The sequence below is a fragment of the Cupressus sempervirens genome, chromosome 7, assembly GCF_028749045.1.
Source record: "Cupressus sempervirens isolate cs-2001-9-10 chromosome 7, ASM2874904v1, whole genome shotgun sequence".
Taxonomy (NCBI): Eukaryota; Viridiplantae; Streptophyta; class Pinopsida; order Cupressales; family Cupressaceae; genus Cupressus; species Cupressus sempervirens.
The window spans coordinates 882,778,447-882,792,425 of NC_143124.1; the positions used below are offsets into that span (position 1 = coordinate 882,778,447).

At 39.8% G+C, this 13,979-nt stretch overlaps 1 protein-coding gene across 1 annotated transcript; it reads left to right on the forward strand.

Moving 5' to 3' along the window:
• The first annotated feature begins 296 nt into the window (after window positions 1–296).
• LOC149550294 (antifungal protein ginkbilobin-2-like) lies at window positions 297–2,156 on the forward strand. The gene is made up of 2 exons (XM_089794456.1): window positions 297–818; window positions 1,980–2,156. Exons 1-2 carry the CDS (start codon window positions 297–299, stop codon window positions 2,154–2,156), a joined length of 699 nt encoding a protein of 232 aa, XP_089650582.1.
• Window positions 2,157–13,979: the final 11,823 nt, after the last annotated feature.

Sequence of the window (13,979 nt, forward strand, 5' to 3'; positions counted from 1 at the left end):
CAACTACTGGTAGTTGAAGACTGATTCTGGAATGAGCTTGGGCGGCTGTATGCGGCTGTTTGTCTGCTTTTAATGTGGACGGTGATGAGTGTGGGTTGGACGGTGGATGGTTAACCAACCATAAGGTTGCCGACAGTTGATAGAAATTAATCCCTCCAATATATGCAATGACCAAGTCAGTTGTTGCCTGGTCACGCTCATATTCCCCCACTCCTTTCCCATCTATTTATAAGCTGAATTGCTCCTTGTGTTCAACCACGACATCTGCTTCTCTTCTGTAATAATAATCTCCCGAAATGTATTTCTCAGCGACTGCATCGAAACGAATTATGCCGCTATATCTGGCGACTCTACTCCTGTTCTCTGCTGTGATTGTGGAGTCCTCGGACGAGGGGGGCGAGATATATGCAGCATGTAACGTGGCTAAGTACTCCAACGGCTCCCAGTTTGATAGCAACCTGCAGGAGCTCTTTGAAACTCTGACGGAGAACGCAGCATATAATGCCGGCTTCGGCGCTTCCGTTAGTGGGCAGAAGGGGTCGAACCAGCTGTCTGGGCGACTGCAGTGCAGAGGAGATTTGTCTCCCGCCGACTGCCAAACGTGCTCAGCGAGGGTAGTCAAGGTCGTCCATCGTGACTGCCCAAACGCCATTGGCGCACGTGTCCAGCTGGAGCACTGCTTCCTTCGCTACGAAAATTATAACTTCCTCTCAGATTTAGACACTGCCCGCTGGTACGAGCTGGTCAACGTCAACGAGAATAGGGACATCCACTTTGATGCTGCTGTTAGGGATCTGTTGGCAGATCTGTCGAGCAGGGTCCATAGAAACAGGAACACACAATGGCCTACAATCTGCCATGCTGAACCTGTCCAACATAGACTTCACATACTTACTCTGACTCAACCAAAGTTTTTTGTTAGACTTATTTCTACTAATTTCCATACCCAAGATGTACCTTGCTGCCTCAAGATCTTTCATCTCAAACCATGCTGACAACTGGGATTTAAAATCAGAAATCATACCCTTACCCTTCCCAAACAACAAAATATCATAAACATATAATGCAACAATAAGAACGTGATTATTTTCAACTCTGAAATAAACAGAATGATCTGATTTCTATCTTGCAAATCCAATTGACAACATAACGGCATCAAACTTAAGGTACCACATCCTAGGATTTTGTTTCAAACCATACATAGACTTCTTTAATCTACAAACCAAAGATTCTTTACCTTTAACAATGTAGTGCTCAAACTATGACATATCAATCTCTTCCTCCAAATCATCATGAAGGAAAGTTGTCTTCACATCCATCTATTCTATCTCTAAATCACATGATGCAACATATGGATGTCAACTTTGCAATAAGAGAGAATATTTCACCATAATCTATTCCCTCTACCTATGATTACCCCTTTGCAACAATCTAGCTTTGTACCTTTCAACACTGTCATCTGCACATAATTTCTTCTTCAACACCCATTTACTACCAATAGGTTTCCATCCTTTAAGAAAAGGTACAAATTTCAAAAAATAAAATTAATTCAATGAAGCCATCTCATCATCCATGGCCTCAATCCAAGAACCTACATCTTCCATATCCAAAACCTCTTTCACAGATCTAGGCTCACCAGTGTTAGTAATAAAAGCAAAGGCACAACTAGAATCTAACATAGAATCTTAATCAATTTGACATCAATTGTCTAATCACTGTCAAAGCCCATTAACATTTGATGTTACAAGTATTCATCCCATTCATCTTTCTTTCACACTTTATCTCTACTTCTACCATACAAAAGTTAAGTGCCATTATGGTTATTTACATGACACTTTCAGCTCTTGTTGGAAATTGTGATAGTTTAGCTATTGAGAATCCCTACAAAAAAAGGTATATAATGAATAGTAATAGTACATTTTAGGAGTTTATAAATGATTAATTCTACTTTCATCAACATTGTTGGGTGGATTAAATAGGGTAACCAAGTGAACATGACTGGGGGACACAAGGAATATGGGAGTGGGAGTGCAAGTTCAAAATTCAAATCTGGAGACAGGCGTGAATTCACAAGGAGGCGGACCTCGATCACCAAGCACATAGGAGAGGATCTAGGCAGGCATCGGGGAGCAGTCAGGAGATGGGGACACACGTGAGGACATTCCAGGGAATCTCCCAAAGTGTTGGGCCTCACTCTTTGGAGTCAAGCCATCAGGTAAATCCTCTTTCCCTCCAATTAAGGTTGTGTCAGGTCTGGAAAATGGATCTTGCATGATTGCTATTCCAGACGAGATTTTTGATCACAACATTGCCTCTATGTCCTCAATGTTCGTCAAAAATTTTATTGGCCCAAGACCAAATATTGATGTGGTCCAGGCCTACACTCTGAAAAAATGAAGCTTGAAAGGTCAGTCCCTGGAGCTTTGGAAGGGCCACCCTCATGCTTCAGAGATGGTTGTCCCAATTGGACTTAAACAAATCATTCCTCTAGCAAGCTCTGGTATGGGTTAAACTCCCAGAGCTACCATTGGAGTTCTAGAATGAGGATGTCTTCAAGGGAGTGGCCAGCTCTTTTGGAGAGCTTCTCTCCATCGACCCAATCACTACTTCGAAGAGTAGGCTAACTTATGTGAGGATTTGTGTTGGAGTGAGGGAAGGGGAGGATATGCCTGAAGTGGTTTGTTTTCAGTCCAAACTTGGCACCCATATCTAGTAATTGGATTTTGAAAGTGTTCCTTTTGGGTGTTTTCACTATCTAAAAACCAGTCACAAGGCATTTCAGTGCCCGAAATCTAAGATGACTAGAAAGAAGAATCCCCCTTCTTCTTCTCAACTAAGGATGAAGAAAGTTTGGAAAAAGAAGACCACTGCACAAGGCCAGAAGGACCTATCTACGAAGACCCAGTATACAATAGTAGCCCCAAAGAGGACAAACCAAGAACCTTAGGGAAAGACAAGTAAAGAAGGAGAGTTACTCAAGTCAGGACCCAGTTCCTCTCTACCTTTAATCGAACCCTAGCTATTAGGGGATGATCAGGTCAAGGAAAGGACCCCCAAGCCTGGAGAAGAGGAAGTTAAGGATGTCTCATAGAAAGGTCTTCAGGAGGCTGGTTTGGACCTTCTCCCTAGAGAGGAACCGTTGGTTCTAGGCTCCACGAAAGAGATCAAGGAAAGGGAAAATAAGGAAATTATCATCTTCCAGGACCTAGAGGAAAACTTGGTCTCCACCAAAGATGTAGTGACTAGAATAGGAAATAAGGAGGACTTGGTGAAAGATCAGGACCAAAGGGTTGATCTTCACAACACCCCAAGGAATGTGAATAAGGCTTCTAGATCCTTGAAGTTCTAAAATAAGGGAGAGGTACTTAGGAAGAATCAAATTAGAGATTCGTCCAAGGCTTCTCTAGTGGCAACCAAGAGTAGTTGCAAACCAAATGTGGGCGCTACAACCAAAGCAGGTAGGAAATCAAAAAGGGAGTCTAGAGAAGAGGAGACCAGAAGGTGTTTGGCGAATGGGTGCCAAAGCACCTTGTAGGACTTTTCCAAGAGTAAAAAATGAAGATCATCTCATGGAATATTAGGGGCCTAAATGGCACCCATAAATAGGAAATAATTAGAAATTTGATTAGAGACTACAGACCAAATATTTTGATGATTCAAGAAACAAAAATGAAAAAGGATTCTTTGAGAAACATAGAGTTGAGTAACATGATGAGCAGTGAGGCTTCGGACTCTGATGGAGCCTCTAGGGGCCTGCTAACTTTATACAAGTCAAAAAATTTTAGGGTGGAATTAGTTTTCAATGCAGGTAACATTCTATTTTGTAACGTGTACAATATTCATTCCAATGAATTTTGGTTCTTGCTCAACATTTATGCCCCAAACAACAAGAGAGAAAGAAAATCCTACTGGTCTAGAGTAGAAGGGTTGGTTCAGAATAGTAACTTGAAAAAAGGCATCATTATGGGAGATTTCAATACCCCTCTTCTAGATAAGGAGAAGAAGGGTGGTCTGCCATAGGACTGGGAAAGCAAGCATGATCTTTCTAACTTCATCAATGATTTGGCTTTTCTTGATCTGGAATTTATGGGTGGTGACTTTACTTGGTCCAATAAATTCTTAGACAAGGAGTGTATTCAGGTTAGATTGGATAGATCCCTCATTTCTCCTGATTGGTTGCAGTCCTCTTCTTGCAAATTAGCTCTTTTGCCTAGAATTGGATCCGAACACTCCCCCATCTCCCTCTTGATTGTCCCTTTTGACCCCTGTAGACCTCCTCCCTTCCATTTCGAGAAAATGTGGACCTCCCACCCTGACTTGCTAGAGAGAATTAAGGGCTGGTGGAACATAGATGTGGAAGGCACTGCTATGTTCAAGGTAGCTAGAAAACTCAGTAATGTTAAAAGGATGATAAAATCTTGGAATAAGTTGAATTTTGGTCATTTATTCTCTATGAAAGAGGATCTTTCTTCTAATATCTCTTCCATCCAAGCCTCCATTCAGGAAAATGGGTATGATGCCTCGAGTAGAGAAGAAGAGTTGTCCATCCTATCTAATTTACATGACATCATTAGTAAAGAGGAAAATTTTTGGAGGCAAAGATCTAGAATTAATTGGCTCAAGGAAGGAGACTAGAACACAAAGTTCTTCCATTTATCCACTCTTAAACATAGAGCTAACAACAGGATTTATGGCCTAAAGAAAGATCAAGGTGTGTTGATTAAGGAAGATGATATTTCACTTGAAGTTGTCTATTTCTTCTCCTCCCTTCTTTCTTGGGATCCTTTTCTCTCTAAGGTGGACCAGGATGACATTGTCTCTTGTATCCCTCAGATCCTCCAACTGCACCATAATAATCTCATCCGGGCCATTCCTTCTGATTCTGAAGTGAGAGAAGCTCTTTTTTCTCTTCTGGTGGATAAATCACCTAGACCTTATGGTTTTTCTACCTTCTTTTTCCAAATGTACTAGCCTGTCATTATGAGGAATGTTGTTAAGGCGGTTCAGGAGTTGTTTGGAGTTAGAAGCATTATGAAGGAAATGAACTCCACATTCTTAGTTCTTATTCCCAAAGCGCCAGGGGCTGACACTCTGGATAAGTTCAAACCCATCAGCTTATGCAACTCATTTTATAAGATCATCTCGAAGGTGCTCACTTTGAGGCTACTTAAGCTTCTCCCCTTGATTATCTCCCAACAACAATCTAGTTTTGTCCCGGGCAGACAGATTTTAGATTCGATTATCATGGTGCATGAAGTGATTCACTCTATGGAAGCTGGTAAGAGAGAAGGCATGTTACTCAAACTTGACATGTTTAAAGCTTACGATCGGGTGGATTGGTCCTTTTTGGAGTTGGTGTTGAAGGCTTTTGGCTTTGATGTCAAATCTTGCAAGCTAATTTCCCAACTGGTCACCACCCCCTCGCTAGCTGTTTTAGTGAATGGATCCCCCTCTGATTTCTTCAAACCTACCAGAGGCCTTCGTCAGGGGGATCCTCTATCACCGATTCTTCTCATCATCTTGGCAGAATGCATTGGCAGACTCATGGATAAGAAAAAGAAAGAAGGGAGGATCAAAGGCTTTAAACCTTCTTCCAAATGCGCCCCCTTCACGCATCAACAATTTGTTGATGATACCATTATGGGAGGAGAGGCTTCAATTAGGGAGGCCAAGGATTTGAAAGAAGGTGGCTGGCTGGAAAGGAGCCTTTCTTAGCCAAGCTAGAAAATGTGAACTAGTTAAATCCATCCTTCAAAACCTACCAATATATCCCCTAAGCCTTTTCACCATACCCAAAAACTACGTCGAGAGGATGGAGAAAATCCAAAGGGATTTTTTATGGACAGAAACTGAAAGGAATAAAAGGTACCCCCTTGTTGCTTTGGACAAGGTTTGTCTCCCTAAAAAGAATGGTGGTCTGGGAATCAAGAAGCTCACTCATATCAACAAGGCCCTCCTGGCAAAGAAAATTTGGTGCATTTTTAGTAGCACAGGAGAATGGAGAGACACTATTGTGAACAAGTATATAAAAAGGCCCTCTTTTCAGTTCACTCTTTTCAGTGAGGATATCCCCAGAGGCTCAATTGTTTGGAATGGCTTCTTAAAAGCTAGGGATTTGGCTAACTCTAAGGTCTCCTGGAAGCTAGGAAATGGGGAGAACATTCTATTCTAGTCGAACAGTTGGCTTTCTTAGGGCCCGCTCATTAATAACCCTAGCTATGGTGTTTGGGCTAATGATTGCATCAACCTTTTTGGGCACAAAGTTAGCAACTATAGGACTGAACAGGGATGGAAGGACCTTTCTATTATCTCAGAGGACCTTAAACCAATTATGATCATTCTTAATTCCTTATCCCTCAGCACCAACAAGGATGAACTGGTTTGGAGGGATAATGCCAATGGGCTCTATTCGGTTGCCTCTAGGTACTCTACTTTATGGAGTACAAAAGTGTCCCCCCCTTGGTTGAGGGCCTGGCTCTTGGGCCTAACACCAAAAGTCAACATGTTTTTTTGGTTGGCACTTCAGGAAAAAAATCTCACTCAAGAAAATCTCATTAAAAGAGGTCACAACATGCCCAACAGATGTGTTTTATGCAAAGATGAGTCAGAGATAGGCAATCATTTGTTCGTTCTTTGATCTCACTCCAGGATAGTCTGGGACTTCCTCACCCAGGATCTTGACCACATCTGGTGCATTCCTTCCAACCTCTTGGACTTTTTCTGCTAATGGCAAGGTATGTTCAATGGGTCTGCCTTGAAGGAAATCAGCTCCTGGCTCCTGCCCCATTTTTGTTGGAGCATATGGAAGGAGAGAAACAATTGGATTTTTAGAGACAGGGAGGAGCTGACTTTGGTTGTTGGAAGGAAGATCTTTAGTAACATAAAGGAAAAAAATTTCTTGAGGAAGGGGGAGCTTTTGAGATAGGAGGTAGGAAAAAGGAGAAGGTAAAAGACAAAATGAGAAAAAGATAGGAAGCCAAGTGGATCCTCCCACCTGAAGGCTAGCACAAAGCCAACTTCGACAGAGCCTCCAAGGGCAATCCTGGATCCTCGGGTAGTGGAGGTGTGGTTAGAAATGAAAATGGAGATAGTATTACAGCTTTTGCTCTCCTGTTGGGTTTCCAAACAAATCATTTTACGGAAGCTAATGCTGCGTGCAATGTTGTTAAACTGGCTTTTGAAATTGGGGTCACCAATTTATGGCTGGGAAGGGACTCGAATAACATTATTAAGTGCATCAATGGAAATTCATATCTATCTCGGACGATTGCAAATCTTATCAATGAGACTAGAGAGACCCTTGCCAAATTCAAAAAATTCCATGTCACCCATACTTTTCGGGAAGCAAACCCGATTGCTGATAGGTTGGCAAATATAGGGGTCAGCACAGACCAAAAAATGACTTGGCTTCCTGAAACTTCTTTGCCAATAGATGTCAAGTGTCAGATCGACTTGGATAAAATCCAAGGAAGTACAAAGGATATCAAGTTGTAATTATGAATATGAAAGGGTTAAGATATATGGGTACTTTTCATAATAGAAGATTGGAAATTCATAAATGCAGATATCCTTCATTGATTAATTGCCACGCTTTTTGGGTTGTTTATTGCAATTTTTTCAGGGGCAACAATAGAGTTATTTTTCTCTGCTCTTTTCTTAATCTCGGTGGTCCATTCTAGTCTCATAGTGAAGATCTTATGAGTAAAGTGGGTGTGCAGTGTGCAGAGATGGTGGGCGAGAGATGCAGAAAGGAGCCGGTGGGGGACTTTGAGAAATGGAGAAGCAGGCCGAAGGTTTGGGAAAAGCTGGATGAGGGTGGGGTAACCAAGTATCTCATGAAGCTATACGGTTTTGATCAAGAGATGACCAACAGTATGGTGGGGTCCTAGAAAGATGGTAGGGTTAAGGTGAAGGGCATCAACTTCTAGATAATGGAGGAGGTGATTGCGGCTATCACCGAGATCCCTATCGAGGGTTTCAAATTCTTCAGGGATAAGAAGCTCTCAGCCAATGTGGTTAGGGATTTTTTTGGAGAGTGAGAAGGAATTAAAAGCATTGACAAAAATTGACACCTACTATGTTCCTGACTCCATGAAGAAGCAGTGGAGGTAAGTTTTGAAAGCTGTTATTGAGTATATCACTTTGGACCAAAGATTTGATAGAGCCTGAACCCACCACTTTGTTATTTTAAATTATTTTTGAAAGAAAGCTAGAATTTATTTTCCTTTTTATCTGTTAACCTCTATGAGTAAGGCAATGGACAGCTTCAAAAAGATGCCCATTGCAAACCCAGCTCTGCATGAGGGGCTGCTACTACTTATCCATGAGCACTTCAAAGCTCAGACTATTAGCAATGCCCCCCCCTCAGACAGAGATCATGGAGTCTGAAAGCTCTAGTTACTCCTTTGACTCGGATGATATTCAAAGCCTCAGTTTTGAGAAAGGTGGGATCTCCTCTTCAGGGAAAGCAGTGACTTACCATGTTAAAAAATCCCCCTCCCCCATAACCCCAAGTAGAAAAAGCCCTAGGGATCTTGGGTAGAAGCAGGCTGAGAAGGATGAGGAGGGAAGTAGCGATGATGAGGAGGGTCTGGAGTCTGAGGAGGAGGTGAAGGAGATGCAAGAGGAAACTAAGGAGGAGAGTGGAAGGAAGAAGCACAAGAGGGAGAGTCTAGAGGATGTGTGCTCTCAATATGAGGAGGCGTCTGTGCTACCCCTTTCTCCTATCCATCTTCACCCTAAGGAGTAGAAAGAGGAGAAAGCTGGGTATGCGAAAGCGGAAGTGCAGACCAATGACAGTAGGAAAGCGTGGATCAACTTCAATTTCAAGACTGCCAAAATGAGAATCTTTAGGGAGGACATGAATCCCCAAATCCTCGTGGATAATCAAGAAGAGCAGCGGCTAGAAGAATTAATTGATCCGACGATTGTGGCTATTTCGGATAGAGCCAGGGAGACAGGGATGAACCTTTTAAATAATGCTTGCAATAGCATGATTGATAATTTTAGATCAATCAAATGGATTTTTCACAAGCTTGAGGAGGTTAAAGACTAGGTGAAACACATTGAGGCAACAAGGAAAGGGATGGATGGCAATAGGAGGATGGATTCGGATGATAGGCTCACTCTCGCAGAACAAAGGATACATAATCTGGAAAACTACAATCACAACCTTGCGAATTAGATGTTTTCCTTGTTAAGCTCCATCAACAACAACATCATCTCTCTCATGAGCTAGATCAAAGACAGAGAAATGCACGATGATGAGGATGGAAATGATAGGGACGAGGCTAGAATGGAGGATGACCCTACAAAGGACAACTCCACTCTTGCTCAGGACCAAGGGAATCAAAGGGTGCAATAGATGGAAACAGAGGAGAACCAATAGGCCTTTGAGGCTGCTTAGGTGATGCATGATCTAGAGCAAAAGAACGAGGAATAACTCTTTCCTGTTCTTTTGTTTATCACTATCTTTTGGCTTTTTGTTCTAGCTTTTGGCCGTGGCTTTGATTGTTTCCTTTTCCTGGTCTTTTCTTAGAACTCTTTCCTTTGGCTAGGCTTAATGCTTATTATCAGCCTTTGAACTTATACTTTTTTGGTTGGGCTGTCACGCTTATTATTAGCCTTCTTATGTACTAACTTTCTAGTTTCAGGTTCCTTGTAAAACGTGTTTATCTAATCAAAAACATTGTTGGGTGGATGTATTTGAAATTTCACATTAACTTTCTAGGGTTCTATTGTAAGTGAGACATGTATAAATTTTCATTGTTTGCTCAAAATAGGGTCCTACTATGTTTCAAGAAGTCCTTTCCATCACTTCTTTCTTCCATCTGATCAAAACATTTTCTAGGAAGATGCATAGGATGTTGGCACAAGAAAAAATGGAAAAATACCAAAATCTATATTTTTTGATATTTTTATGTTCTAGTATTTTCATTTCAGAGGCCTCAAGGTCATTTCTATGCTTTGGTAGGGCCAATACGTCATAAGTATGCTTAAGAATTTGGACATTAAATGTAGATCTCTAAAATACATTTCTAGAATTTTTCTAGTTCATGATTTCAAGCTACGAGTAGAAAGTTATGACTTCTACAAGTAGATGTAAGTTTTAATATAGATTTTTGTAGTTTTTATAGTTGTTAGAATTTATTTTGTTATTAATTATCTTATGGACTCTTCATTTTCATTTCCAAGGGATACTGATGACACTTGGGATCCATCTCACTTATATAAACTCTATTTTTGAATTGAATAGATCACTTTTTGGCTTTTAAAAATGTCTATTGTGACATTTTAATGGCTTTCAATTAAATCACAATACCACAAGTTCTACACCACGTATTGTAATCTGACTTCTTTTCACCATGAGAAGCTTACAAAATTTTGGGAAAAATTACAAATAACAGCCTCAAAATGTTCTTGTTTTAATAATCTATTAAACCGCTGGCAAATTGCAGATTCAATATAATCAATTAAAAATTAAGAATCATAACACATGGGGCCAACAACTCTTCTTTTGAGGGAGTGAATCTCTCTCAAAGATTGCTTGCCCCATCCCTCACTTGTCTTCCCTCTCTCGATCGACAGGCATGTCCTTCCACTCTTTTCTTGAGGAACTTGTTGCAAACCATGGGCTCCCTTCTCCCATCTTGCCACTTGACTGCTATATCCAAACCATTGTCTTTCCTTATTAAAAATTGGGAATTTGAGTTGGTGATCAACCTATCTCATGCAACTTTGGATCCCCTTGCTTCCAAGTTTCTAAATAGAAGCCTCAAATTTTCCATCTCTCCTCGCTCCATTCTGCACATTGATTTTCTTATTGAAATTGAGAGCATGATTCACTATTTCCCTACCACTATGGTTGTGGTTGTTAGGAAAGATTGTGTTGTTGCTTTATGATGTACCAAACTATAGAAGTGAAACATCCCATGTTCAGAGTTTCTTTCCTTTAAGAACCTTATTTGTAACCATGGCCTTCTCATCTCTAGAGATAATAAATGTAATGCTACTTTAATTTTTAATAAATTTCACTCTACATCACTAAGATGAATGACCCTCTCTCAAATACTACTAGCTATAGGATTGTTCCACACAACCCTTGTAGTAATATCTTGAAGAAGCTCAAAGTGACTAATGCTAGCTCTTTTTTCTAAAAAAGTTACCAAGAGGCCTTTCTTACCCACCAAAGAGTTAACTTCTTGTATCTATGGTATCCCAAAAATCCACAAAACCAATCTCTTTTTAAGGCCCATTACGGATGCTATAGGTTCTTCGACCTACAAGCTTGCTTCTTTCTTAACGAAACTTTTATCCCCTCATCTTGGAAAAGTTGACTCCTTTTTCAAAGACTCTAACCATTTTTCCAAGTTCTTCGAAGATGCAAAATGTGACAATGGCAACATATTAGTTAGCTTTGACATTTCACTCTTCACAAAAGTCCACATTCTTGATTCTATTGATATTATCAAGCATAAGGTTAATGTTGAGGTTGCCTCCATTGTGGAGTTGTGCTTGTGTTCCGCTTTCTTCTCCTTCTAAGGCATCATTTATTAGCAAGTGGATGGTGTTTCCATGGGCTCACCCCTCTCCCCGCTTATTGCCAATCTTTATATGGAACAATTTGAAGAAATTTCTCTACAATCCTTTCCCCTTAAACCAAAGTGGTGGAAATGATATAGGGACAACATTAACATTTATTGGACCCATGAACATGAAAAACTTGAAGATTTTTGTGCTCAGCTCATCAATTTGGCATCATGCATATCTTTCACCAAAGAGTTTGAGTATGATAATTCTTTATGTTTTCTTGATATCTTGATCCATAGGAAATCTGATGGATTACTACAGTGTGGTGTTTCCACAAAATTGCTCACACTAATCGGTATCTTCATGCAACTTCTCACCACCACTTGAGCCAAAAATTTGGGATTATCAAAACCTTTTCCCTAAGATCCTACTAGATTTGTGACGAAGATAACTTAGACCAAGAGCTCTATCACCTTCGTCTTGTCTTTAGATGGAATGTCTATTTTGACAAAAAAATCTCTAGGGCTTTCTATCAAGCTAGATCCTCTACTCACTCCACTTCCCATCCTTCCACCTTTCCCCAAGATACCTCTTTTTTTATCTCTCTTCCTTATGTTTCCAAAATCTCCCACAAAATCGCCAAGGTTCTAGTCAAAAACAGTATTCATATGGTGTTCAAGCCATTGACCACCTTGAAGAATTGCATCCCACTACTTAAAGACTCAAGGGACGTCTTTTTAGAATCTAATATCTATATGTTGTTTTGCTTATGTGGCACACCTTATATAGGTGAAGCCAGACGTTCTTTTAATAATAGAATCAAAGAACATGCAAGTAACATCAAGCATGAGTGTGTTATTAAATTTTCCTTGGTTGATCACTCCTCAACCACTAAGCATAACATCCACTTAGAGGACTTTCAAATCGTATGCAGGGAAGACAACTTTTTTGAAAGGAAACTCAAGGAGCCTATTGAAATCAATATTAACCCATCAAATCTCAATTGGGATGATGGTTTGAGCATGAGAAACTCATGGAAACCTTTTTTTTATTTTCCCTTAAACCTCCCCCACACCATGGTCATTCGTCCTAGCTCTGATGTGCTTTGTTTCTCTCTTGTTCCTTTTCTTTGATGTTTTTAATTCTTGGTTGCCTTTCCCTTGTTTTTCTTTCTCATCTTCCTTTTCCTTCCTCCATGTTGAGGATCTTTTGGTGTCTCCCCAACCCCCTTTTTCTTTCCTCTCCTCCTCTTGTATTGTCCTCCCCTGCTCTCTCTTTTGTCTTTCCTCTCAACCACCACTATTATTTAGGTTTCCCCCCCCCCCCCCCCCCTCTCTCTCTCTCTCTCTCACATTCTCACCCCCCTCCCTCCATCTTCTTTTCTTTCTTTGATCCTTGGTCCCTTTCAAGTGTTTCATCTTCTCATTCCTCCTTCACTTTATTTATATTTTAATATTCATTTGCTTGTTCACTTTTAGGTCATTTTTTGTTTTTCTTTTTTAGTTTTCTCGGACCACTACAAATGTAGTAAACACTGCCATTATGTCTGGTATGTGTTTTCCAAATGTAACTATCAATATATTTATATTGAAAGAAAGAGTTATGAATAGACATGTCTCTTTAGGAATATGTCTATTCATAATATTAACTATTATAATTATATATGCAAATTATATATTGTCTCTTTCTCTAATATATAAAAAATTATAAAAAATATATGTATATATATTTATGTATATCTCATACACATGCACACACATACACATCTTCACTAGAGTTTATTAAAACGAAGCTACAAAACATTAATACTCCCTCTTAGCTAGGGAAGATAAACACAATACATGTATTACACCATTGGTAATATTAGATATAGCAAAAGGTATATCTTTGATCAGATGATATCTATCATTTTGATATCACAGATGATATTACAAGTTTTTCCCTTCCAGAATATCAAAGATATTCACCAAGTACTCAAAAGGTTTTGACATCACATTTGATATCAAGAGTATTGGCCTCCCAGAATATTGACATATGATATTCACCAAGTACTCAAATAAGGTGTGATATCATATTTGACATCACGAGTATTGGCCTCCTAGAATATAAAGATATTCACCAAGTACACAAATAATGTTTGATATCACATTTGAAATCAAGAGTATTGGTCTCCCAGAATATAAATGATATTCACCAATTACTCTTTTGAGTAATGGCCTCCTAGAATGTTGAGATGCAAAACATTCACCATTTACTCAAATTTAGATCTCATGATACAAGTTATTGTAAGATCATTACCTTACAATAACTTCTACAAATACAAGTGACATCATTTAGAAGTCATCAGTTCCTTTTGATGTACATAGGGGTTAGGCCCATTAAAACCACATGGTCACAATGCATGAATCAAGGTCCTCTTGATGTGATAATTTATTGATCACTAGAGAATC